General features: G+C 41.0%; 1 protein-coding gene across 1 annotated transcript; it reads right to left on the minus strand.

The window, feature by feature from the left end:
• Nucleotides 1–1,324: 1,324 nt before the first annotated feature.
• Nucleotides 1,325–26,599, minus strand: LOC117055494 (beta-chimaerin). Its single transcript, XM_033165035.1, has 7 exons — nucleotides 26,030–26,599; nucleotides 14,655–14,739; nucleotides 10,054–10,227; nucleotides 7,932–8,009; nucleotides 3,330–3,467; nucleotides 3,052–3,157; nucleotides 1,325–1,569 (listed from the first exon to the last, which is right to left on the minus strand). Exons 1-7 carry the CDS (start codon nucleotides 26,495–26,497, stop codon nucleotides 1,398–1,400), a joined length of 1,221 nt encoding a protein of 406 aa, XP_033020926.1. The 5' UTR covers nucleotides 26,498–26,599; the 3' UTR covers nucleotides 1,325–1,397.

The raw sequence follows: 26,599 nt of genomic DNA on the forward strand, positions 1-26,599 counted from the left end.
AGAAATGAAGTCTCATTAAAAGCATTTGCAATGAAAGAGGTATGTCAGGGTAATACTGCACTAGTGGTAAATGTTTTCAATATCCATAGCAATAATGCTTAAGAGAACTATATGGAAAGTCATCAATGCACCGCATTGAATTACATCTTGCTAAAATAAAATGACATTCCTGCAGCTAACAGAAGTAAAAATATTCTTTAAATACATGTTTCCATTTAGACATAGTATAATTATGTCTTAATTAGAAAGAAATCGTATACCCCTATAAAAACTAATACTGACAAACAACCTGATCCTTAAGATATTGGACAAGATAAAATATCCTGAATGTAGGGTCTTCCTTTTCTCCTGTGTGAATAGAAATGCTCCCCATGTACAGTCGTACCTTGGAAGTCGAACGGAATCCGTTCCGGAAGTCCATTTGACTTCCAAAGCGTTCAGCAACCAAAGCACGGCTTCTGATTGGCTGCAGGAAGCTCCTGCAGCCAATCGGAATCCGCGGAAGCCCCATAGGACGTCCGGCTTCCAAAATAACGTTCGGAAACTGGAACAGTCACTTCCGGGTTTCGATCGTTGGGGAGCCAAAACGTTCCGAGAACTAGGCTGTTCGAAAACCAAGGTACAACTGTATACAGAAATTCTTTGTTCTGTATACAAGGCATTATACAGTTCATAGAAGAGAACCAGGAAGACCCTGCCTGTACAGAAGCTCTGCTTGGCATCAGATCATGGACATTGTTACAATCCTACTACATAATTTGCCATTATTTTCAGTAAGAGGGACACAACTGAAATACTAGAGAGCATGTCTTGAGCGCTACATTATGGTTGGTACGGGGAAAATAAATCCCACCAAGTCCAATGCCACTTATTTCCACATAACTACCATGATCTAGAAATCATTGCATGCCAAAACGGGATGCTGGAAACCTGTTTTTTTCATATATGGTTTACCCTCCTTGAATCAAAGTTTACAACTACAATCCTACAAGTCTGCTATGCTGACCCAGTTCTTTTCAATAGGAACTGTGCCAGCATAGCACTTTGAGCATCAGGTTGAAAGTACCTTTTTGCTTCAATGATCTAAATAAAATACAAAGTTTGTGTCCTTTAATAAGTTACAGTAGAACAGTCTGTAACCTTTCTACATCGTTAACACTGGAAGCAAGGCAAAAGATACAAGGCAAGATGATTTTCTTCTGACCTTTGTTCTTTCTTAAATAATTAAAAAAGAGGAATATGTCTATAAGACATACCCTTTTTACTAAATGTTTTGGTGTTCATCTGCAACACTGCAGAAAATAATGTGCTACCCATTTTTTTTCTTATGGGAATTTGTTTTCCCTTTAAACTTGCTTTTTCATAGCAGATGGCTATGAGTTTACAGCTTTGTTCATTTAAAACAAAACATCTTCATTTTCTATCAATATTTGCACAATGAGTTTCTGGTACCGCATGTCATTGAGCGTAGCAAGGGTGCTGTCTTCTGGGGGTCTCATTAAAGTAGGTCCAAACACTATTCCCAAATTTTCAGCATTCATAAAATTGTCTTTTTCATTCATGGTAATCCTAAAGGTGAAAGAAAAGCGATATCTCTGTTAAACTGTTTCCCCACCCTTTCTTTCTACCCAGAACTGATTGGGAATTCTAGGAAAAACAAACAAACAAACAAACAAACAAACAAACAAACAAACAGTGCAGTTTTGAAAATCTTAGTTCAGGCATAGGCAAACTTGGCCCTCCAGATGTTTTGGGACTACAATTCCCATCATCCCTGACCACTGGTCCTGTTAGCTAGGGATCATGGGAGTTGTAGGACAAAAACATCTGTAGGGCCGAGTTTGCCTATGGCTGGCTTAGTTAGCAATCTTGATTCAAGGTTATGTCCAAACAGAAACAGACACCTGCTCCGTGATCTTAGGAACCATCATGCAAATTTTCCGTATAATATCTTAAGAGGTGTCCAAATGCATAGGGCACAGAGAAACTACTTTTCAAAATATATAGTAGATGTTTGCTTCGCATGCTGAATAATGGTTGTTTCTGCACTGCAATAGTGGCCTGGGGGGGGGGGAGCTGGAACCACCTTTCCAACACTGACTTTTTGGCAACCTGCATGGAACTATTGTAGGGCAAGGCAGGAGTAAGGTTGGGCCTGTACCATAATGGCTCTGTTGGTTCACCCACAGGCCTATACCATATTGGCTCCAGCTCCCACCGCAGTGTCAATTTGTTTTGCAACTGCCCTGTCCAAGAAAGCTGCAGTGACGTCAGTGTTGGCAGGCTGGTGAGTTACGCCATGCACTTAAATGGAGACTGGAGCTCTGTGCAGCACACTCACCTATTCTAAATTGGGGGGGGGGGCACAATTACACGTGGGCAGGATTGTTCCATGTGAAGGGCGCCCGTGGACAAATTGATGGTCAATTTTCTTTCTACACATTTAGTAATAAACTAGACTTTTATTTGTGTGTGAGCCCACTTGGAAACAAAGTTCTGAATTAACTGTGATCTCTGTGATGACTGATTGTATACTCCTAGGTATCTTTGTACATGTCTAACATTTCTGGTTTACTTATATGGCCGTCACTTGTTGATTGGTACAACTGGTTAAAATTTGAAGATATTACTACTAACTTACTGCCAACCTAGCAGTTCGAAAGCACGTCAAAGTGCAAGTAGATAAATAGGTACCGCTGCGGCAGGAAGGTAAACAGCGTTTCCGTGCGCTGCTCTGGTTCGCCAGAAGTGGCTTAGTCATGCTGGTCACATGACCCAGAAGCTGTATGCTGGCTCCCTCGGCCAATAAAGCAAAATGAGCGCTGCAACCCCAGAGTTGTCCGCGACTGGACCTAATGGTCAGGGGTCCTTTTACTACTACTACTACTAAAATTACTCATAATACTGTAATTTTATTATTTATACCCCATCCATCTGGCTGGGTTGCCAGAAATTTCTTCTGCAGTGACGGTTTAAAATGTTTTTTAAAGCACATTTCTTTATGAAGAATGACAGATGATCAAGCCTCCTTTTACAAGCAAGTTCACTTACTTTTTGAGATGAATCATCAAGTATCTAAGAGTCTCGTAGTGTGCTGCAGGAAGTAACATCAACACTTCGTGGACAGCTTCTAGTCTTTCATCAGGATTGGGGAGCTCTATGTGACACAAAACAATATACTTGTAAGCTTTATCAGATGCAAATTTCAAAGTTCAATAAAAAAACAAAAGCAAACAAATCCAGTATTCCTGCTGCTGCAGGAGTTTTAGAATTATAGAGTTAAGGTTATGGCAAATCTATATAAATAAATGAAATGCCTCAGTACTTACTTGCTGCATCTATAAACTTGGAATACGTATCATAGGTGATAACCGGGATAGGCAGATCTCTGAAATACAACTTCAGTGCTCCAGCAATAATATTTATGTCTGGGTATATGTTGGCAGAGACGTCTGCCTTGTCACCATCTAGAAAAGAATGAGATGGTTTAAAGGTCCTACTTTTTCTTTCGCCAAAGACATTATTGAGTTATCTTGTCAAACATTGCTCATGATTGGGTTTTGAATTACTTGGAAATGAAGGAGAAGTTTCATAACCTGGACACTACACAGGATCATAGCTGTCAACCTTTCCCCCTTTTTTGCGGGAAATTCTCTTAATATAGCATTGGGAAACAGCAGGGAGGGTTGACAGCTATGCACAGGATACCTTTTCACACATCCCTACCAACTATACCTCAGATGGAGCTGGGATGTGCCTATGGGTCTTCCGATGTCAACCTCTGTGGATGGACATATGACCATATGGGAAGACAGGTTCCCTTATGAATGCTTGTCCCAAACTCTTTTAAGGCTTCGAAGTGAACACCTTGATTTATATATCCCTGGGTTCATTTAGCCAGTGAAGCTAAAACAATCAAGAAGTTGCACGTTCCCATACACTGGCTCCAGCGAACACATTTGCTGGATCAATTTGTACCAGCTGAAATGTTTTATCTGAATGCATTTCAAAGACACTCCCTTGAACAGTGTACTGTAGTAGACCAATCTCATTTTATTTAAAAGATTTAAGGATACCTTTCAGTGAAACTATTAGTGCAGCACATGAGGAACTATTATAAAACCATGAGTATAAAATCTTATTTATGTGGTGGGGTGGGGGGGGGAGAGAAGAGAGAGTGTTTTAGGAACAGTTTACTAAGTAGTTGAGTATTCAGGCACAAAGTTTAAATTTGTTCAGAAGTAATCCACTCTTCTGTCGCTTTAGAAAACAAGTGATAAACCTGCTTTCTCAGGTCTTGTTTTAAAATACAGTGGTACCTCGGGTTAAGAACTTAATTCGTTCTGGAGGTCCGTTCTTAACCTGAAACTGTTCTTAACCTGAAGCACCACTTTTTAGCTAATGGGACCTCCTGCTGCCGCTGTGCCGCCAGAGCACAATTTCTGTTCTTATCCTGAAGCCAAGTTCCTAACCTGAAGCGTTATTTCTGGGTTAGCGGAGTTTGTAACCTGAAGCGTATGTAACCTGAAGCATATTTAACCCAAGGTACCACTGTAAGTCCTTGTACCTATTCCTTCCTCTACGTCACGGTACTTTGTTTTGCTTATGAAAGGCCCTGCAGTAAAGTTTTTAAATACATTTGTATTTAGCAGAATAAATAATCATTTTGCGAAGAAACCTGTGGCATTAAACTTGAAGCGATATAAAATATATCCATAAAAATTTCCTTTAGAGCAGAAGTATAGCTGAGTTACTTGTGAAGGCCAAATTGTAAGTTTAACACCGCAGCAATAATCAGACTTATTAGGAGCTAAATTGTAATTGGATGAATCTTCAAATGTAATTATAAATGTGTTTGTGACTGGGGAGCAAGTCTTTAAAACAAGCAGTCTATTTATCTGATATAGCAGAGTGAACCCGCATATTAGCATTTACTCTAATACAGCACCAGTACTTCCATCACAGTGTTTATTCTGCACCAGCCAGTCTCATATTTATCCTCATATACTTGGCACGGTAGCGTTGGTATTATAAAACGTTGTTTGGACAGCTCTATTTAATTGCAGTACAATGAGATCTAAAGTGCTACAGTGAAAGCAAATGCTTTGGGGGGGAAAAAAATACTGCAGCTGCCTCTATATCCATCCAGATATGGTAAAGCAGAATGCCATATCCTTTTTCCAGGCTATCTGCAAGTTTACTAAATAAAAGTGACATTCATAGGTTATCATAGCAAGTCATATCACCGAGGAGGTTTACTTGGAAGCTGATAAGTATCTCTCTGCCTGTAACTTGTTAAAAGCTAAACAGATGGTGAAAGACTGAAGGCCACTTAAATAGCAGGAATGTGTGCACCCTACACACACACACAGCAAATCAAGAAATTAATTCTGATGAAAAGCACTGCTCAAATTGGAATTGCTCTAAGAATCTATGGTACCTATGGATTCCATCACTGTATTCCCCCCCCCCCCTTTCAAACATTCAAAAGGCACTACAGAAAGCAAATGTACTATTTGTGAACTGCAGTATGCCACAAACTGCAGGCGTAAAAAATGATTGCTCATTCTGAAAATTGGTGCTATTGGATGCTAATAAGAATCAGCTGGCTGGAGAAAATAAGTAGTTTTAGAGAGCAATGGTACTGATAAAGGAAGCTGCAGTACTTTGGAGACCATGATTCGGTCAAGGGATCCATCACAAACAAGCCACATGCAGCCATCTTTGTTTGTTTGCTTGTTTAGTGACTTTGTCCTCATCAGCTCACTGTCCTGAATAGAATTTAAACAAAAAAACAAAAAAACCAGTAACATCTTGAAAGCAACCTGGGTGGGCATGTGGAAAATACCAATGAGGAATGAACCAGAAAAATAACATCTTAGTCTACACATAACTATCTCCGCAACTGTTGAATTTCCAGGGTACAATTCTTGCAAATTTCGCAAATTCATACAGCCTATAAGCTATTTTAAATCCAAACACAGGGAAGCTGTTTGGCGTGATGAGCTGTGTGCAGCTGTTTACCAAGTGGAACCGCTTTGATTTTTTTTTTTAAATGAAACAGTAGTATATAAGCATTTTAATAAATTGCTATGTTAATTATGCCACCACAGACCTCCAAACAAGTTATGGTGGCATGTTGAGAAATAGGTCACTTCTGGAGTCTCCTGGTGGTTGGAATCATATGCATCTCAAAGTTCAGTGGCCATATTTTTATGTGGTGGATGTGCCCAAAGGTAAAAGACTTCTGGGAAAAGATTTATAATGAAATGAAAAAGGTGTTGAAAAACACATTTAAAAAGAAACCAGATGCCTTTTTACTGGGCATCCTAGGCCAAGAAATTCCAAAATGTGATAGAACTTTATTCATGTATGCCACAACAGCAGCTAGAATTTTGATAGCTAAAAACTGGAAGACAGAAGAAATACCAACGATTGAAGAATGGCAGATGAAAATGATGGACTATATGGAGCTCGCTGAGATGACCGGGAAACTTCGTGACCAGAGGGACGACGCGGTGGAAGAAGAGTGGAAGAAATTTAAATTATATTTAAAAAAACTATTGTATGATTGAAAATTAGATATAATTTGGAAAAAAAGCTAGACTGTAGATTTAAAGTTTGGTTAAGTGTGTTGGAATTGTGAGGGAATGAGTTAAAATACTAGATTAAATTAATGATTCTTTATAGTAAAGTAAGATGTTTTAAGATGGTAAGAAATTACTAAAGATGATTCACAAGGAACGCAGGAAGTGGAGATAGGAGGAATTCAGGATACAATGTAAAGGATAGATGTTAAGGATAGTATAAGTTCTTTGTTTTTATTGTAATTCTGTTTTTGTTTTTTCTATGGTTGTATTATTTTGTATTGGTTTGTTTGTATTGATTGTTGTTTTTATAAAATTTAATAAACATATTTTTATAAAAAAAAACCAAAGTTCAGTGGCCATATTTTAAACAAGCTGACAAGAGAACTTGTGCTTGCCCTTAGTTTATAACACACACTAAAGGTGAATCTACCCACAATCCTAAATGCATAACATGCATTACAGCTCTAATTTTTCTTAAATTAACTGCAGTTATGAAGGGCAGAACAAAAGAGGGGGTGAGGTTTATCTCTTCATTTGCTAGCCATGTCTCCCTGAATATCAACCCCCTTATGTGGCTATGAAGCTTAGTAAAAAAAAGTTCCCATTAGTTCCAATGAGGCTAATGCAGCTTTGCAAAAAACCAAATCAAGCAGACAAAAATAGTGATGTAGATCCTTCTTTAGTAACAACCCTCAAATATGAGATGTGTGGTGCCAAGCAGGACAAACAACCAACTCAAGCTCAGAATGCACTTGTTACAATGAGAACTCTATGAACAAGCTGTACAATGAATGTTTTATATGCTAGCAGGAACAGAACTGGTCAACAATACCAGCACAGTGAGCAACTGTTGCTGTACAGCATCCATATTCATTCCATGGAAGAATAAATAAACATTATTCCTATCAAGCTTACTCGGGGCATCAGTGGAATTAACAGTCACAAATATACTGACCTGATTTTTACTCTAAAGCTCATCCGTCCTTATAGTACAGTGATGATGTAATTTAGACCCTCATTATTTTAGAGATAGTGGGGCAGAATTTAATGTGCTGAAATAGAATGTGGTATAGTCCTTCCTGAAACGAAGCAGTTCAAATAGGTGTGTTTTGAGACGCTGTGCATCTTCCTACCCACCCCAAGACATGTTTTGACATACGTGGTAAATGCCAATAGAAACCAGTACATAATAAAATACCCAGAAAGTATTGTGGCAGGGAAACGGCTCTCTCATTATTACGCCATCAAAACATGTGCAACGCCAATGAACACAGGGTATGTACAAGCTTTCCAAAGCAAAAATATTGCCGACAGGCTTTCCTCAGCTAAAAAATACTGTACCTCGATCAAAGGCCATTTTGACATCTTCAATGTGTTCAGTGAACCCCGAGACTCTGTAAATCCCTTCTGACTTCAAACCTGCAGGCAAAAATTTCATCAGCTGCTGTTTAGTCCATTTTTACACTCCAGTTATATTTTACTTCTTTTCACAAGTTAGCTTCTGCCTCCCAAATTCTCGGAACAAGAGAAATTACTCATCCTATGGCCATCTTTTGACAGAGCTCTCACAGTTGGTTAGTTATGTCCCCTTTAAGCCCATAACAGCAATCATTAGCTTTTAAAGAATGAGGGTTTTTTCCCACACACCATGTGTGTAGGGGAGAAAATTGGGAGATCGGTTTGAGGATCTATAGTAGATAACTTGAAATCACTACATTGGAAAGGGAAGCTGACAATATTTAAGCACAAGGGTACAATTCATTTTGTAACAACTGAGCGTTGCGAGGAAGTAGAGAGATGCTTCAAGTGATGCATGGAAGGGGCCTTGAACCTTCTAGTAACAGCTCTCTGAGGTCTCAGGCAGAGAGCCTTCCAAGGCTTGCTAGCCTTTTTTAAAAAAACAAAAACAAAAACAAAAAACCAGGAATTTTATGCATGCAAACCATTACTATAGTTCTCTTACTGAGCTGTGTGACCTTTCCCACATAAGGATGATGACTTAATTTAAGCTAATGGCTTGGATCAATTTAAGGAAGTGCATGGAAGGAAAGTTTCCTATCCTCTCCTTGTCCCTGCATCCATCTGAAATTTCATTTCTCTGAACTTCAAAGCGCCTCTTCCAGCAGCCTCAGATGCCATATCCCACATTGTTCACAAGGGTGGATACTTGGGGGTAGGGGCACCGGTGGCTTCAGGTGGGAAGAGGGCATCAAAAACTGCTGTAAAATTCCTGAACTTCACTTCTCTTGGGATCCACACAGGGCTGGATTTAGGTTTGATGAGGCCCTAAGCTACTGAAGGTAATGGGGCCCTTTTATATGTCCAGATGTCCTTTGTCAACAACAATAGTTGCTGTTTTTTTGTGTTGAATATATGCCATATGGTAATTTATGGACCTAATAGGTATCTAAAGCCATTTGCACATGCAGAATGCAGGCACCCTATATATAGAAATGAGCAAACCAGTGATATTTTAGGGAGCAGGCTAGCAGGCGGGGCCCATTACTTACATCATAGGAGCCTACACTACACAAAACACTGTTGCTGTATGTAGGTTTTATTTTATTTGTTTTTTTATCTTATATTTTGGAAATGTACATCCAGTTTTTTCCCCCTTTAATTTTTTGGGGGGCCCCAAGAGACTGGGGCCCTAAGCTATATCTTGTTTAGCTTATACGTAAATCCGGCACTGGATCCACACCATTGTATTCTAATATCAATACTCACTCAGCTACTAAGATGGGTAAACTGGAAATGACTAACTTTGGTCTATTAATTAAATATATTCCAGCCCGTTTTACACTGTGTAGAACTTAATTGGACACAACCCTGGCGGCACAACCGAGATATTTAAATTTCCTATAACAGTTCTAGGTTTGATTTATGATATACACATTGATTGATTGACTGAATTTATATATCGCCCTATTGAAGCCTTCTATAAGTATTTTCTTCTATTATTTATAAGCTAAGAGTTTCTTTTACATTAATATCCTAACATGCATTTGTTCATTTCACTTTAGTTTCTGTGACATAGGCTTGGTTATCATTTTGAAAGCAATTGGACTTTACTATAGCTCCCAATAGTTTTAATCGGAAAGTGCAATATTCACTGGAAAAATTAAATGTGAGGGGGCGTTGTTTTTTACATTGAAAAATATAGCTAAGTATATCAAATAATTAAAACAATGCACTTTGAAGAACAACTTAACCTCATTTGGTTGAGGAAGCGAATTATAGTTCACTACTACCACCGCACAAAGTAAATGCTTTAAACAATTTGTTCATAAAACTTTCCCTCACAAAGGAATATAAAGAAATCAGACTTTATGTAAAATATGTAATTTAAAAATTTCTTAGTTTTCTGTAACATAATATCTGATTACGTTTGTCAGTCAGTGATATTATATTAGTGTTTTAGTAACCCCGCGAAGGAAATCCTCTTTCATCAACACGTAAATACCTCTTGCTTCGATTTCTCGAATACATATGTCCACTACCATGGGTCTCTGTGAATTGTGGGCCTTCACTAGTGTGGTGAGGTCACAGCAGTAGACTCGTTTGATCCTCTTGAGGTCTGGCTGGCAGTCATTGGGGACGTATTTTGAACACTGTTTGTGTACGTTCAATCCACAGTCTGTAAAGAAAGTATTAGTGTTACTTTTTATTCTAATTTACTCTCAAAAAGAATGAAAACATTCTACATGTTTACATCTTAGCTCTCACAATTACTCTTACTTTTAAGGAAGTTACTGCACACAGGGCAACAGTTCAATTTGTAAATATAACCAAGGATGGCAGGCAAAAATATGCAAAGGAATGAAATTCTATGAGTATAGGGTTGCCATATTTCAAAAAGTGAACATCCGGACACAAAAGTTGTTGAGCTTCTGATATGGGCTGCCATATGCCTGGGTTTCCCCAGAAATTTTTGAGAATTTTTTAGAATTCCGCCCAGACACTATTTCCGATGAATGAATCCTAGACGTATGGCAGCCCTATGTAATATAAAATTTGAATCTTACTCTAATTCTCTAGTAATGTAGCAGCTACACAAAGCACATATGAGCAACTGTTAAGGCTGAAACAAAAAAAAAAAAAAATGGCCACCATGTGGAGAATGTGGGAAATGCTTCCAAGTGCCTGTGGTTCTAATAAATTTGAAACACGATGACAAGATGTTCAGATCATTTCAGTGCTAACTGAAATAATGACAGGTAACTGTAACAACAACAATAAATTATGTGTATGCTGCCCATCTGACTGGGTTGTCCCAGCCACCCTGGGCGGCTTCGAACAAATTGAAACAAATTTTATGGACCAAGATTGTAATGAAGACTGTAATGGATACAGGAGCTCTTCAAGAATTCTAGGCCCATCCATGTGGTAAATATTACATTTATAGTAAAATTTTATATGTTTCTCTTCAGAAGGGATGCGGGTGGTGCTGTGGGTTAAACCACAGAGCCTAGGGCTTGCCGATTGGAAGGTTGGTGGTTTGAACCCCTGCGATGGGGTGAGCTCCTGTTGCTCGGTCCCTGCTCCTGCCAACCTAGCAGTTCGAAAGCACGTCAAAGTGCAAGTAGATAAATAGGTACCGCTCCAGCGGGAAGGTAAACAGTGTTTCTGTGTGCTGCTCTGGTTCGCCAGAAGTGGCTTAGTCATGCTGGCCACATGACCCAGAAGCTGTACACCAGCTCCCTTGGTCAGTAAAGTGAGATGAGCGCCGCAACCCCAGTTGTCTGCAACTGGACCTAAAGGTCAGGGGTCCCTTTACCTTTACCTTTACCACAGAAGCAAGCTCCACTGAGTTCAGTGGGACTTAGGTAAAAAAGGTAAAGGACCCCTGGACGGTTAAGTCCAGTCAAAGGTGACTATGGGGTTGTGGCGCTCATTTCGCTTTCAGGCCGAGGGAGCCGGTGTTTGTCCCCAGACAGCTTTCTGTGTCATGTGGCCAGCATGACTAAACCGCTTCTGGCACAAGAGGACACTGTGATGGAAGCCAGAGCGCATGAAAACGCCGTTTACCTTCCCGCCATAGTGGCACCTATTTATCTACTTGCACTGGCATGCTTTCAAACTGCTAGGTTGGCAGGAGCTGGGACAGGGCAACAGGAGCTCACTCCATCACGGGGATTTGAACCGCCAACCTTCCGATTGGCAAGCCCAAGAGGCTCAGTGGCTTACATCACAGCAGTGGGACTTATCCAAGATTGTAGCCTAAGTGTAGTTTCTACCATATGACCCCTAATGGAAGCCTAATTGCAACAGAGGTGGAGTGATGTTCCAGGAGAGGGGGGCTGCCAACTCCATCTCCCTGTGTGCAATCAGGCTTCAAAGAAACCAGCTATTCTAGCCAAGAGAAAAATAAGCCTTCTGTTGTAGCTGGGTAGGGAAGGGTTAACCCCATGCCAGAGCCCTCCAGATGTACTCTCATCTGACCATCATCCCTGTCCCATTGGCCATGCTGGACTGACAGGTGCTGTAGTCCGCAACATCTGGCTGGCATTAAGCGCTAGTTTGGGGAAGCCTGAGAACAGTAAAAAATGAATACGTGTTTAAAATATATGCTTGCCGTTTGTTATATAACCTTTGCACTCATTTGCTAGAAAACTGGATTCATTGCTCTTTCACTGGAACATGTGAAGTAATAATGAAAGTGTGTCTCTATGCATGTGCAGAGTCAACTACCCGTACAAATGACTAACCAGAGCTTGGCTCATTCATTAAGCAGGGCTTCAAACTCCGAGATTAGGGATTCTGGGCAGGCTTAGACTTCTGCACTTCTTATAAAAATTAACTCTCACAAGTACACAGTGTGATTCAGAACCATCACTGTCCCTTTCAGCCACCAACATAAAAGTATTCCACTGCTAAACATGAACAGTTTCTTTCCTTGCAATATTCATTTTTTTTTTATGCAGTAGCAACATAACCCAATTTGTAAAATCGCAGGTTAATACAAGCATCGAAAGTACCATTATTCACACTATTTATCTGGTTGGGTGGGAGACGCAACGCCTACTAGCTTAAAAATAGCTCTTCGGTATCTACAGGTAAAGGACCTCTGTGCCTTTAACTAAATCTGTTTGGTTTATTGGGCTCGTTCAGACAGAAACTAAATGCATAATACAGTATTGTTCAGTGAAATCTAAACAAACCCAGCCAGCTGTACTTAAGATACTCCCTTTAGGTTTTTTTTTTTTTAGTTCTTGCTAAACATTTCCTGTGTAGTTAAAAACTTGTTTGTCTGCTTAGAGTTAAATACTGGTAACCTAATGAAGCAGAACGTTAAGCTTTGGACTAAATAAACATACTTTTTTCACAGGTTAAATGCTAAAATGAATGAAAACAAATGCAGCCAGACATATTATATTTAAACGTACAGTTCTTATAAGAATAATTCGTTATATGTCTGCTCGACCTCTTGTGTTAATTGTGCAAAGGGAGTCTGTATTTGTTTAAAGGGGTTGGCAGTGACCCTGAAGTCACACAGGTCTCCTGTGTTTAGCATGGACACCTCAGCCATAGAGACCTGTGTATAGCTCTTTATAGGGGCTGAAACAATTGGACATGCTGGCTGGGGCTGATGGGAGTTGAAGTCAAGTTACAGTATTGTTGGCAAAAACCCATACCTACTTAAGTATGACAACTGACAAGAAATTACCAAGGAACGGTTATTTAAGTCATATATTGTGTATGGTTGACTGAGAAAAAACCCCAGCTTTAGGCACCGTAATATAAAATAGCAGTATGATGTCCCCATCACAGCGGGTGGCGCTGTGGGTTAAATTACAGAGCCTAGGGCTTGTCGATCAGAAGGTCGGCGGTTCGAATCCCCACAATGGGGTAAGTTCCCGTTGCTCGGTCCCTGCTCCTGCCCACCTAGCAGTTCGAAAACACGTCAAAGTTCAAGTAGATAAATAGGTACCGCTCTGGCGGGAAGGTAAACGGCGTTTCTGTGCACTGCTCTGGTTCTCCAGAAGTGGCTTAGTCATGCTGGCCACATGACCCGGAAGCTGTACGCCGGCTCCATCGGCCAGTAATGCAGATGAGCGCCACAACCCCAGAGTCGTCCACGACTGGACCTGATGGTCAGGGGTCCCTTTACCTTTATGATGTCCCCACCACAAATCCAAGAGCTTTGGGGCATAACAAATCTTTCCCACCTAACTCACCTTACCCTATGGCATGTTAAATTGCAACTGCACCTATTTTCTGGGTCGCACATTCATAGAACTACACCAGCTAATTCAGCCGTGACTGTCTATCAAGCTTCATCAACCCCTGACAATACGTCCATTAGTCAAGAGGGACAGGAGTTGCAGTCCCCACAATATCTGGAGGACCACAGGTGCCTAACCCATGAATCAGCAGGTAATGTTTTTTGACTTCATGACATGAAAGCTACGATTGCCTATTTCTTTATATCGAATCTCTGTTAAAGGCTCAGAACGTACGCCGTTAGATTCTTCTGGACAGTTAACAACCCTGTTGGCAATTGTTAGCTAACATATATTAAACGCCCAAAACCAATAACAGCAACATGACTAGTACCCATTAACCATAGGTCAGTGAGGTTAGAAATGGAGTCCAATCCAGTCCAGTTGAGCAGTTTAGTTGCTGGACTATCAGCTCCATTATAATCCCCCAAATGGCTCAATAGTTACTTATATATTTTAAACTTGGAATTCAAATTTTAGCCAGGATTTCCCATACCAAAAGTTTTACTCTTTCCCAGTTTTGAACTTCATTAAAGAAAAGGAAAATAAAAATAGAAACACCAGTTGTTGACTTCATTGAGTGAAATGGAGACATCCACTTTAAACCAGTTACTACTATCATCATCATTAAGTGTGTGTGTATGTACACACACACACTGCTTTTTTTCTGTGGGGACGCAAGGGTACGCATACCTCTAAACATTTTGTGAATCTAAGTTTGACCTCATTGAGGGGCAGTATTTCAATATGAGTAGGAAAATGAGAGTACCCCTAAACATTTTTTTTTAAGGTTTTGTTTTTCAGGGGTAAAGGGCCTGGCCAATAAGATGTTTAAGATTACCTGAGCATCTGACTCCCTGAGCAATGAGTCCCCACATGAAGTTGGCACAGTATTCACACCAATGTGGACCTCGGAACGTGTGGACCTGTAATACAGAATGGAAAGCAGTCCAGGGTCATTGGGAGGCAGATGGCCTGACAGATGGAACAAGCAGAAGAAAGAGATAAGCAACAAACGACTCAGTTTAAAGATCAGGTCTTCCTCACAGACAGCTGCATCCCAAATACTGAGGGTAATTAGAGGCCCGGGGAAAAGAAAGCTGCCTTTGGTCTCAGGGCCCTCTTCATTTTACAAGGCAAAACAAACAAAACCTAATAACACTGTAGGGCATTGAAATCAATCTGTGTTAACTCTTTTAATGGGTTTCTTGTTTCTCATGTGCTAGTGAAGTGCAAAGCGAAAGTGCCAGTACTAAAGCATGTGCTTTGCATGCGGAAGGTCCCAGGTTTCGTCCCTGGCATTGGCAGGACAGGTAGGAGAGCATCCTTTGTCCGAGACCCTCGAGAGGCACTGCCAGTGCAGCAGACAATACACTGAACTCAGAACAAGGCAGTTTCATATGGCCACCTGTTTGCAGCCTCATATTAAAAACGTAATGTGAAAGTAATTCCAGTGCAAGTGGCCGGCATGTTATAGCCACTTTATAGATGACATTTTACATGCCTGTGTATGGTTGCTGTTTTCTTTGATTTCTTTGAGAAAACAGCAACCATACACAGGCAAGTAAAATGTCATCTATAAAGTGGCTATAACATGCCGGTCAAAGAAATCAGCCCTGAGTGCTCACTGGAAGGACAGATCCTGAAGTTGAGGCTCCAGTACTTTGGCCACCTCATGAGAAGAGAAGACTCCCTAGAAAAGACCCTGATGTTGGGAAAGATGGAGGGCACAAGGAGAAGGGGACGACAGAGGATGAGATGGTTGGACAGTGTTCTCGAAGCTACTAACATGAGTCTGGCCAAACTGCGGGAGGCAGTGAAGGATAGGCGTGCCTGGCGCGCTCTGGTCCATGGGGTCACGAAGAGTCGGACACGACTGAACGACTGAACAACAAGTATGGTTGCTGTTACTACATGGTATATGGAAGAAGATGGAGGAGGACGAGGAGGAGAGGACAGAGGGTGAAGGAAGAGCTGCGAGTGGAGAAGGCCCCCTTTTCGCCTTCTTTGAACCACCTGGGAAACTCAACAAATCCGCTGCTTCTAGAACTGGGTGTAGCTGAACGGGACACATGAAGGCAGCCTAAGGAAGTGCTATCCACCTTGGGCCTGCCCATAAAAAGCAAGTTGAAAGAGAGAGACTAGGGTGATGCCCACTCTTTCTGGGTGCTCTTCTCACTGTGAGACTTTTGTGGGTAAGCTGAGAGTTTGTTTGGACCCTGGGTGAGAATCTGGAGGCTGAGAGAGAGGGTGTGCCAGAAGGAAAATGAACTGATATTGATGTTTATATATTAGTAACTTTCTATTAATGAAACTGTGTCTGTATATATAACTGTGTACCTATATGTAACTTGTGTTTTGTAATACAGTGGTACCTCGGTTTTTGAACGTAATCCATCCCGGAAGACTGTTCCGAGTTCCGAAACGTTCAAAAACCGAGGAGCAAACGGCGGCCTGCAAATTTAAGAGAGAAAACTGGGGGAAAAAACCTCAGCAGAAGCTGTTTGACTTCTGAGTCATGCTAGAAAATGGAAGCACCTACTTCCGGGTTTTTGGCGTTCGAAAACTGAAACGTTCGACTTCCGAGACATTCAGAAACTGAGGTACCACTGTATTTTTAAGTTGTCGGTTGCTGCTTTCGCTTCCTGAGCACACACACATATATATATAACATTAATATATGTATGTGTGTGTGTGTGTGTGTGTGTGTGTATATATGCGCCAAACAGCCATTATGCTCACATGCATCAGACCTTTGTGAAAAATCGCCTGATCTGTGAGGTTTGCTGCTAGTAAAGAGCCGTCACATGGAGCAGTGGGGGTCAGCATAATGAGGTGGTGAGGATGACTGCACCAGTTTCAAACTGTGATGGGGATGCATTTTAAAAACTATCAAAGCTTTTAAAAAAGAAAAAAAAAGAAAAACTAGTTGAAAATAAATGACAACTAAACTAGGCCATCAGGTAGAAAAGTTCTGGTGCAGTTTGCTCTCTTGTTGCACTCTCTCTCTCTCTCTCTCTGCTTGTCTTTTAACATAGTGCAGCATTTGGTGTAGTTTCCCCCGTGAACGGTATGAAATATACTGTTGTAGAGTTCAAAGATGGTAGAATGGAAAGCAGTTTATTTCATGGGGTGGCTGCCACATATAGAAATCTATCTCTAACTTGCTTGAAATGGTTGTGATCTGGACCATATGGGCAGAGGTTTCCCACCTTTCTATGAAGCCCATATACTGGCATTCTCTTCCATGCATACCAAATACTTCTTTCTCGAAAAAAAAATATAAGGGATGCCTCTGAGCCCAGGCTCTCTGGGTGGCAGCACTGTGTTTTTTTCAGATTGTGGTACCAGGCTGCAGATTGGACTGAAAACTCTTTTAGTAAAAGAAACAATTCGCTGAATTGTAGAGGACCTTTTGAAGCAGCCCATTAAAGACAAAACAAAAGGGCAAAGTTCTGAAAACCCTGCATCCGTTAATCACACGTTAGAACAAGAATCTGGTAATTTCTTCCTGCTTCCTAACAGCGCACATTCTTCCTGCTTGACTTCCAGGAGGGCTTTCTGGCATCTTATCGAGGACAATGTTTGGACAAAATCTAAAAAGGGTGTAACCAATGTATGAAAGGATCCTGACACATTTCAAACCTTAAGTTCCATCTCAGGAAAGCAATATTTGTGCCAAGACAGATTTGCTTCCTTGGCATGTGAACACTAAAAAAAAAAGAAACTCTTTTCTTAAGAGTCTCCATGACCAGACAATAGGGTCACCTTTGTAGAAGAAAAGAAAATATTCCCTTGGGGAATAGCTAAGGAACAAAAATGCATTGAGATTCCTCCATAAATATTGGTTTGGACCATTTTGATTTTTTTCCTCATGGTTCTGCTCTATTGGTGCCACCCTTCTCTGTTGTTTCAGGACAGCACTTGATAATTTATGTAAGTTTCATCTAATTTTCAATATTTAATTAGTCATAATGGATCATAATTAGAATGTAACAGTTGCACGAACCTTTGTATAATTAACACACATCACAATCACTAAACAAAAGGGATCATTGACTCAAAAGGAATAACGAGAGGTTTGTGTAGACGCTGCAGGCAATTACTGACTTTTGCATGTTCGAGTCAACAATTTTTGTCTCCTTCTCCTCTCCAAGTTAAATAAGTAAACTTGTTTTATGGAGACCACAAAAATCTAAACAGATCCCCATTGAAAGAAAAATACAGTATGTGCCATTTTGCTACCCATCTCCATACAAGCCATGACAATGAACAGCATAAGACAGATGAAAAGACTATTTTACAGAAAATACTAGTCTCAAATCCTGCATCAATGAAGCAAACGAACACAGAAATGTTTTGAAATCAGAAACATGGTCATGATGTACAAAATGTTAAGACCAGTTTCTCCCAGTTTCTTCTGGATGATCCAGAGTTGGTTCAGCCAGCATGGCCTTTACACGAGTCTTATCATGACCTGGAAGTCTGAAGCAGCTCAAGTAATGTAGGCGTATCAGAGGTAGGGATCAAAGATGATACCAGTATTGTAGTTGCATATTTTGACATTTTTCAGAGAAATGTAATGTATAATTAGTTTGAAGTTTGGCAAGTGCTAGAAATGTATCTCTTTTGGAAAGAAAAAAAAAATCTAGTGAATAAAAGAGATGCTGCCTGTGCCCCAGTCCTATAATGAATTTCCCATCCAATATTTATTTTAGGATTGCTCACGTGCCATAAATGTTCAATGAAGTTTAAATCTGTAATGATGTGCTACTAAGAATTTCCAAGTCCTTCCAATCATGTGCGTAGCTCATGAAAATATACTTGGATAGTTAGGCAGAACAGAGCGAAACGCTACTCATTTTTTTTGCAAAGATGTAAGCTATGTTTGTTCAATTTTTGCACTGTCCGCTAAAAAGACATCGGGATTGTTATCCAAATTTAGTGGAGTTAAATATGCTGTTTGATTGACCCATTAAATCTACAGATATGGGTCCAAGATGAAAGAAGGATATGGGAAGAGTGGGATTTTTTTTTGTTCAGCTTCACAATGACCCATTTCATGCGTAATGCTAAGTCAAACCATGAATAAGCAAACTTGTGGGCTCCCAGAGAGATCACACGTGCTTTACTCCCCTTTCCGTCATTCTGTTGCTGTGCCGTGTTGAGCTAAGCAGTGGTTTGGCTTAGTGTGTCTTCCAAATGCAGGCTAGTGGTTTAGACCTAGCAGGCAAACCACGAGCTGGAAAAACGATGGGGTGAACCTTGGTTGCATGGTTTGTCTTGGAGAGCTAAACCCAGGGCCTTGGGTTTGGAAGGCACACTAAGTCAAACCATGGCTCAGCAAGACACGGCTCAGCAGCAGAACGACTGGAGCCAGGAGCAAAGCAGCTTCAATCTTCTCATTAGGAGCCTTCACATTTGCACGTTCATGCTGAGCTGCGAATTGGCTTAGGGTTATGTGCAGATGAGGTCAGTGAAAGTACTAACCAAAATGTTTATAGAAGTTAAATGCATTTGAGTTCATTATTAAAACAGTACTTTCCTAATCTCCTTAAGCTGCTCTACGCTAGTGACAGGGATATTTTAGGTCTGCTTGTGACATCACACAGAATAGTAATTTTTGCTGGAGATTATTTAGCTAACTGCAGCTGATTATTTTAGAAAAGAGGGGTTGCTCATGAGAGTCTCCCCCTCCCTTCTTGGCGCCACTGCTGCACACAAGCCCTGCGGTGCTTCCCTGTCTAATGGTTTCTGCCACCACCCCTTTTTTCTAAGGTCGCTTTCAGCCCCAGAAAAGGGGCAAATTGTGGATGCCCAATTAACTATTAGACCTGGGAAGATCTAGCCTGGAGATGGTGCGAGGGGACAAAGCTGCAAGGGCAAACCAGCTTTTAAATACCCTTTCATGGCCCCTGGTTCTTTCTGACCAATGAAACCCACATTTTCCAGGCAGAGATCCTAACTACCCTTGTGCATTTGAATAGAACTAGCAGGAGATACATGATTGCATGGCTTAGAGCAGGCATAGACAAATTCTAGCCCTCCAGATGTTTTGAGACTACAATTCCCATCACCCCTGACCACTGGTCCTGTTATCTAGGGAAGATGGGAACTGTAGTTCCAAAACATCTGGAGGGCCGGAGTTTGCCTATCCCTGGCTTAGATAAAGGGTGGGGGGCAGGTGACCAGGGGTTTGTGTGTGTGACAATTATTTCCTTCTCTCCTTTTGTATTATTAGGAAACCAAAGTTCTTATTAATTTGAAGCCTACAATTTGAAGTGTAGATTCAGTTCTCATAGACTGAAAATTTGTAAACGACAACAACAAAAAGCAATAAGCACATGCTTTTTATGCAGAAGGTCTCACATTCAATCCTTGGCATCTCCAGGAAGGAACAGGAATGTCCGAAATCTTGGAAAGCCACTGCCAGTGTCAATAATACTGTGTCAGATAGACCAATGGTCTGATTCAGCATAAGGCAGCTTTCTGTGTTCCTTTTACAAAAGGTTCAGTGGACAGAATGGAGAGCCAGGGGAGAAGAAAGTACCTATCAAGTTCCTCGTCAAACCAGAAAGTTAGCTAAAATTGTTGGTTTTTTAAGTACAGAAGGAGTAAAGGGGGAAAGCTCCTCCAGGTAATCAAAAGCCTTCTCTATGTTTAATGATAAAACTGCTAGCATACAGTTGCGATGCTTGCAATAATTAATATTTTTTGAAGTTCTCCAGGCACTGTCCATGATAGAGCTGTCTGTGAAAAAGCCATTTTGATCACAGTTGACAGATGAATTAATAATATTGTTTCATCCATGAGCAAAGAGAGAGATGTGGTATCATGGATATTTTCAAGAAAGATATGACATGCTTTGAAAGTACCACTCTTTCAATCTGGCTACAGCAGGGGTAGTCAACCTTTTTGTACCTACCGCCCACTAAGGCATCTTTCTTGATGGTAAAATTTCCTTGCCGCCCACCAGTGCTCGATGGAAGGAGGATTCAGCTTGTGCCATAGAACCCCCTACTGCCCACCTAGAATCCTGAAACGCCCACTAGTGGGTGGTAGGGACCAGGTTGACAACCCCTGGTCTACAGTCACCTTGGGCCAGATTCTTTAGTCTTCTCTCCAGTCCAGACACAGCTTTGCTATTTCATCTGCTGTTTGTGAGCACTGTTTAGCGCTATACATTTCAAACCAGGAGCTTCAGTAACTCATTATGATGCACAGTAAAACAATTATCACATTAACAAAATAAACAATTATCACTGCATAACGTGTGGTGTCCCTTAGCTTGGCAGTAGATTTTCTTGCATCTTTCTGAGCCTTTAGTTCTTTTTTGTGAAAATGAAAACGGTCAAATGAAAGCTTTTGTTGAGTTCTTTAACCTTGAGAGCCTGATATTTTGTCCACTGAAAGCAAAGTTTCCATTAATTAATTAGAATCCGTGTTCCAATTTTCACAGGACAACACTCTTTCTCTAGAACAATTTATTAACTCATCTAAAACAACATTTACAGTATGATGAGTCTATTGTTCATTCCTGGTTCATTTATAGCCTAATAATTAAAGGAGTAATCATTTTGCTCAAGGAATGAAAGTCCAACAACTTCTTTTACTACATCCCTCTCATCTTCATTTATGATTCTGTTTTCCCTTCTGTGGAATCAGAGTAGATGTAAACTTGCGTAAGATGGACTTGATTTAATGTTCTAAATTTGGACTACCCAGTAAATTTGCAAACAAATAATTGCACAGCGTTTTAAAAAGCTTTGGTTTGACAGTTTGATTTTGTATGATCTGTTAGTGTCAGAAAATGAACTCAGAGCAAGTTTCAACCCAATCGAAAGGAAGTTACGTAGGCATACACTTTTTAATCGCATTAAAAAAAAACACACACACACATGGGTACCAGAAGATCTAGACCCACATTTGCTAAACTTACATATTGAACATATTGAGTCCTTGCAACCCGAGATGGAATAAAGTTGCAATTGAATACTTTTTATTGATTCTTCGATGACAGCATACACCAAACATTCTGATGAACTTCTATGCCATTAACACACCCTCCTTACATGCATTCAGTTCTACAGAATATTATCCTTAAACTGTTCTATAACAAGTGGCAAGGATAAGAGCACAATGAGAGCCTACTGGATAAGGCCAATGGTCCATCTAGTTATAATTTTATTCATTATTTAGTTCAACCTCCTGTCTTTGCAGTGGCCAGCCAGATGCCCATGGGAAACCCGTAAGTAGGACCCAAGAACAATAGCAATCTCCTCTCATGTGGTTTCTATCAACTGGTATTCAGAACCATACTGCTTCTGACTAGTAGCCACTGAGTCATCCAACTTGGTAGCCATCACTGCCTCCTGTGGGAGAGAGTTCCATAGTTCAAATTATGCGCTGCATGAAGAAGTACTTTCTTTTATCTCTTCCGAATCTTCTAATATTCAGCTTCATAGAATGTCCACGAGTTCTGGTGCTTTAAGAACATTTTGCCTTTTATCATGTCTATGGCATAATGTGCTACTTTTAATCAACTTTCGTAGTGTCATGAGACAACCACGGGAGAGCTAGCATAGTTCTTAGGTCCATTTTTTATCTTTGCCACTCCTAAATTAAGATAAGGAAGGAAAACTATTTTAACTTATTGTGATATTTACACAAACATGAGCTTAGAATCCTATCATGATAGGCGTGCTATCTGAAAAACTACGTATAGATTACTCAAGAGTTCTTTCGAAACAGCTACGATCCTGCCAATGGTATTTAACAGCAAATGAAGCATGGAGGCTTAATACTACCATGTTCCCAAAGTGCCGATAGGAAAAATATTCTGAAAATTGCTCCATGGATGCACTGCATTGGAAAAGGAACCAATTGTTCCATGTGTGTAGTGTGTAGTGTAAAGGTAAAGGGAACCCTGACCATTAGGTCCTGTTGCGGACGACTCTGGGGTTGCGGCGCTCATCTCGCTTTATTGGCCGAGGGAGCCGGCGTACAGCTTCCGAGTTATGTGGCCAGCATGACTAAGCCGCTTCTGGTGAACCAGAGCAGCGCATGGAAACACTGTTTACCTTCCCACCAGAGTGGTACCTATTTATCTACTTGTACTCTGACATGCTTTCGAAGTGCTAGGTTGACAGGAGCAGGGACCGAGCAACGGGAGCTCACCCAATTGCGGGGATTCGAACTGCCGACCTTCTGATTGGCAAGGCCTAGGCTCTGTGGTTTAACCCACAGCGCCACCTGGCTAGATCAGGGAAAATAGGCTTGATCTAATAGGGGTTGGTGATCGGTATAGTTTTCAAATGCACCTATTTATATGGCTGTAACCACAGCTTTTGACCAAAGGGAATGGCCATAGATTGGGTATTCATTGTGTTAAAATGGCAGCTTTGTCCTTATCTAGAGGTCAGGCCTGGCGTCAGTCATTAGCACTTTAAGCTACTGCAACGACAGAGGTGACAAAACTGTTTCCTACCGGGGACACAGGCTCAGGATGTGTGTGTGTGTGTGCGCGCAAAAATAATCGTATCATACTATGGAGTGTATGATGTATACATATGGGGCGATGAAACACCTCTGTCACAGCAAGATCAAACACAAGAGAAGCTTCCTGTCCTTCTTGCACTGTGGCATCAAGTTGTTTTTGTGTGTGTGGGTGGAGGGAGAACCGATATAACTCCTTGCCAAGGGTGCAAGGGACCCTAGGTAAGCCTCTGTGCAATGTATTGTAGGTAGGGCTATCCATGAAGACAGGTTGGAATCTCTAAATGGCCCAAAATGCAGCCACCAGGGGTTTGGCTGGAGCCACAAGACAAGGGCATATTACTCCAATCCTTTACCAAGTGAACACATTACCAATTTGTTTCAAGGCTCAACTTGGAAGTGTTGGCATTGAGCTTTAGAGCCCTCAATGTCCTGGGCACCTACAGAATTGTCTCCTTCCATATGAATATGCTCAAGAACCCTTAGTCCACTACAGAAGTTCTTGCCTGTGTCGTCTTTGTTATCCATGGTCCAATGGGAGGGCAGGTGACAGAGGGCCTTCTCTCTTGGAGCGCCCAGACTGTGGAAGAATCTTCCTGGGAAGTGACAACCCACCACTGTCCACTGACACTTTTATTTTGGCACACTTTTAATTAAACATTCACTCTCATTTTAATTTTAAGCTGCTACTGATTTCTTTTTAAATTGCTGTTTAGTTATACTTGTGATTACGTTGTTTTATTAACTGTCAACTGCCCTGCATGCGCTCCTCTTAAAAGGTTGGCTATAAATCATGGTAAGAAATAGATAACAAATAAGGTATTTCACTAAAGCCTTATACCTTTTTGTTGGCCAGTTGACATTTTCAAAGTACTTCTTAAAACCCACACTGAGTTTTTTTTTTTTAACCCATTTCAAGTCATGCGTTTAAAGTTTTGAAAAGAGAATCATATGATTTACCAGTTAAATTATAGCCCTTTTCAAACAGGAAGCAAGAGGGCATGCAGAACAGCTAGAGTGAGCAAATAAAAGGTTCTGGGCACACATCCAGTTTTAAATCAAAGACCAAACAAGGGGAATTTTGAAGAGGAAAGAGAGAATGTATAGGTCAACGTGGAAAATATGCCCTAAGTCATGAGAAAATATTTTTCTGGCTAAAGTGAAACCATTTTTCATCTAAACTGATGATTATGGGGAATCTGCAAGCATCAAAGCTGCTTCAAACAACAAAGAAGATCCCCCTTTGGAATGGTCCAAAAATATATTTGGGGGCTATTTCTAAGATAACCTGGGTCTTATGTCTAAGGGTTTTTATATAGTGCATGAAAAGAGAAACCCACATTATAGGAGTTCAAAAACAGTGTAAGTGTGCAAGAATTCCTCCCCCCCCCTTTTTGCATTGGGAGGTGACAGACTAGTTAATACATTTGAAAAGTACTATTTCCAGCATGTATGACATATGCACTCATCATGTCTGTGCTCTAGTTTACTCTGCAAGAGCTGCCATCTGTCCCTCGAGGAGGAAGACTGTAGTTTCAACCCTCCCCCACCTGGCAATAGATCCTTGATTCTCTTTTTGTGAATTACCCCTAGCAACTGCTAGAGATGGGCTTGTTTATAGATAGTGGTAAAGACAACCTAAACTTCCTAGCAAAGCAAAGCACCAGAGGAAAACAGAACATATGCCCAAGGCCTTATGAATAAAAATCATTGTTCTCCATTCCCAGTAAACATCAAACAGGAGTTTGGAGATTTTTTTTAAACTGTGATAGTGGGAGTGTGTCTCAGCCTGGAACAAATGCAGCTCTTCCCACACAAAAAAAGAAAGAAAGAAAAAGACATTGAACAAGATGCCGGGAAGCCAAGTTTCTAAAGATGAGTCACCTCTTCTATGTATGTATACTGTCTCAAACACTGTCTGAGGGATGGAAAGACTCTCTAGATATAAACCTATACTGTAGAGCTTCAGCTGTTGACAAGCGAGGGCAACGTTTCACTCCAAGAATGCTTCCTTGGCACATTGAACCAACAAAAGAGATTAGATAATGCCATCACACCACTCTGGTTAGGTGCTGGGGCTGCTGTAGTCGACTTTGCGGTTGACACGGACGGTTAATGTTAAGAACGAGCTTCATGGGCAAAACTTAAGATTGGGCAAACACATTTTTATCTATTCCAGAGAGAGCTTGATGAGAACTGCCACAGAAGAATAACTGTGAATCCAGTGAGCTGGTTTAAAAGCATAAGGACTGCTGTCGTGAGTCTCGTTCTACCCATGTAACAGATCCAGCTCTTTTATTATAAGGCTTAATGGTGTGGTTCCTATACATGTCAGAAAAGACCCGCTGAGTTCTCAGGAAAATGCGTATAGGATTGCAGCCTGAGTTACATGTACATACACTTTGGTTTGCCACCCCCATTGCTTTCAATGAGATTTAAGTTAGTTTTGTCAGGAACACGCATTTTTATTCCAGCAAGGTCCAATGGGCTTGTTTTGAGTATTCACCCTGCCTGCCTGCCTGCCTGTCTTCCTTCCTTCCTAGGAAGCCCCTTGGTTGTATCACAAGTTTTATTCTCTTAACGGTTCTTTAGTCCTGCTTAAAACCAATCAATATTACCTTTCTAAGAGAGAAATATAGATAAAAAGACACACGCAGAGCGTACTGACAATATAAGCAAAAGCACAAGTAAAAAACAAAACAAAACACAAGATGTTCTTACCTTAAAATTGTGTGCTTTTTCATAGTTGAAATGGTTGTCATTTTGTGTTAATGCCGCTCTCCGGACCAAAGAGGTGATCTGTGAATAGGCAAAGAGTTTGAGAGGTTGCCACAAGAGCGCTCCCTTGACTCCCATTTTCACCCCCAAAGCCACTGCCAGCAGCTCCTGGCGGTTCCTTCCTCGCTTAGATTTGTGAACCACTGCGGCGCAGGCTTTCTCATTTTCAAGCCACAACTCCTCTGCAAACATAGTGCAGCTCGGATCCCAGAGATTCTCTCTGTCTTCTCCTTCTCCTCCTCCTCCTCCTCCTCCTTCCTCAGAGGCCGGGAGGCTGACTGCTGTCAGGTTCGTCCAACTGCTTCTAATGTTGGACAGCAGATTCGAAGCAGCTGCAGCAGCCCATTCTGCCGAGACCTCTGGCATGTGACTTGAATGGGCTGTCTTGTGTGATGGAAGGAGCTTCTGCATCTGAATGAGTAACGGGTCTGCTTTGTGATAGTTCTCTTTAAAGCAGACGTGTGCCTGAAACAATAGCCTGGATTCATGCAGTGGAGCAACTCCGCTCCACCT

This window comes from Lacerta agilis, chromosome 12, assembly GCF_009819535.1.
Source record: "Lacerta agilis isolate rLacAgi1 chromosome 12, rLacAgi1.pri, whole genome shotgun sequence".
In the NCBI taxonomy this organism is placed as follows: Eukaryota; Metazoa; Chordata; class Lepidosauria; order Squamata; family Lacertidae; genus Lacerta; species Lacerta agilis.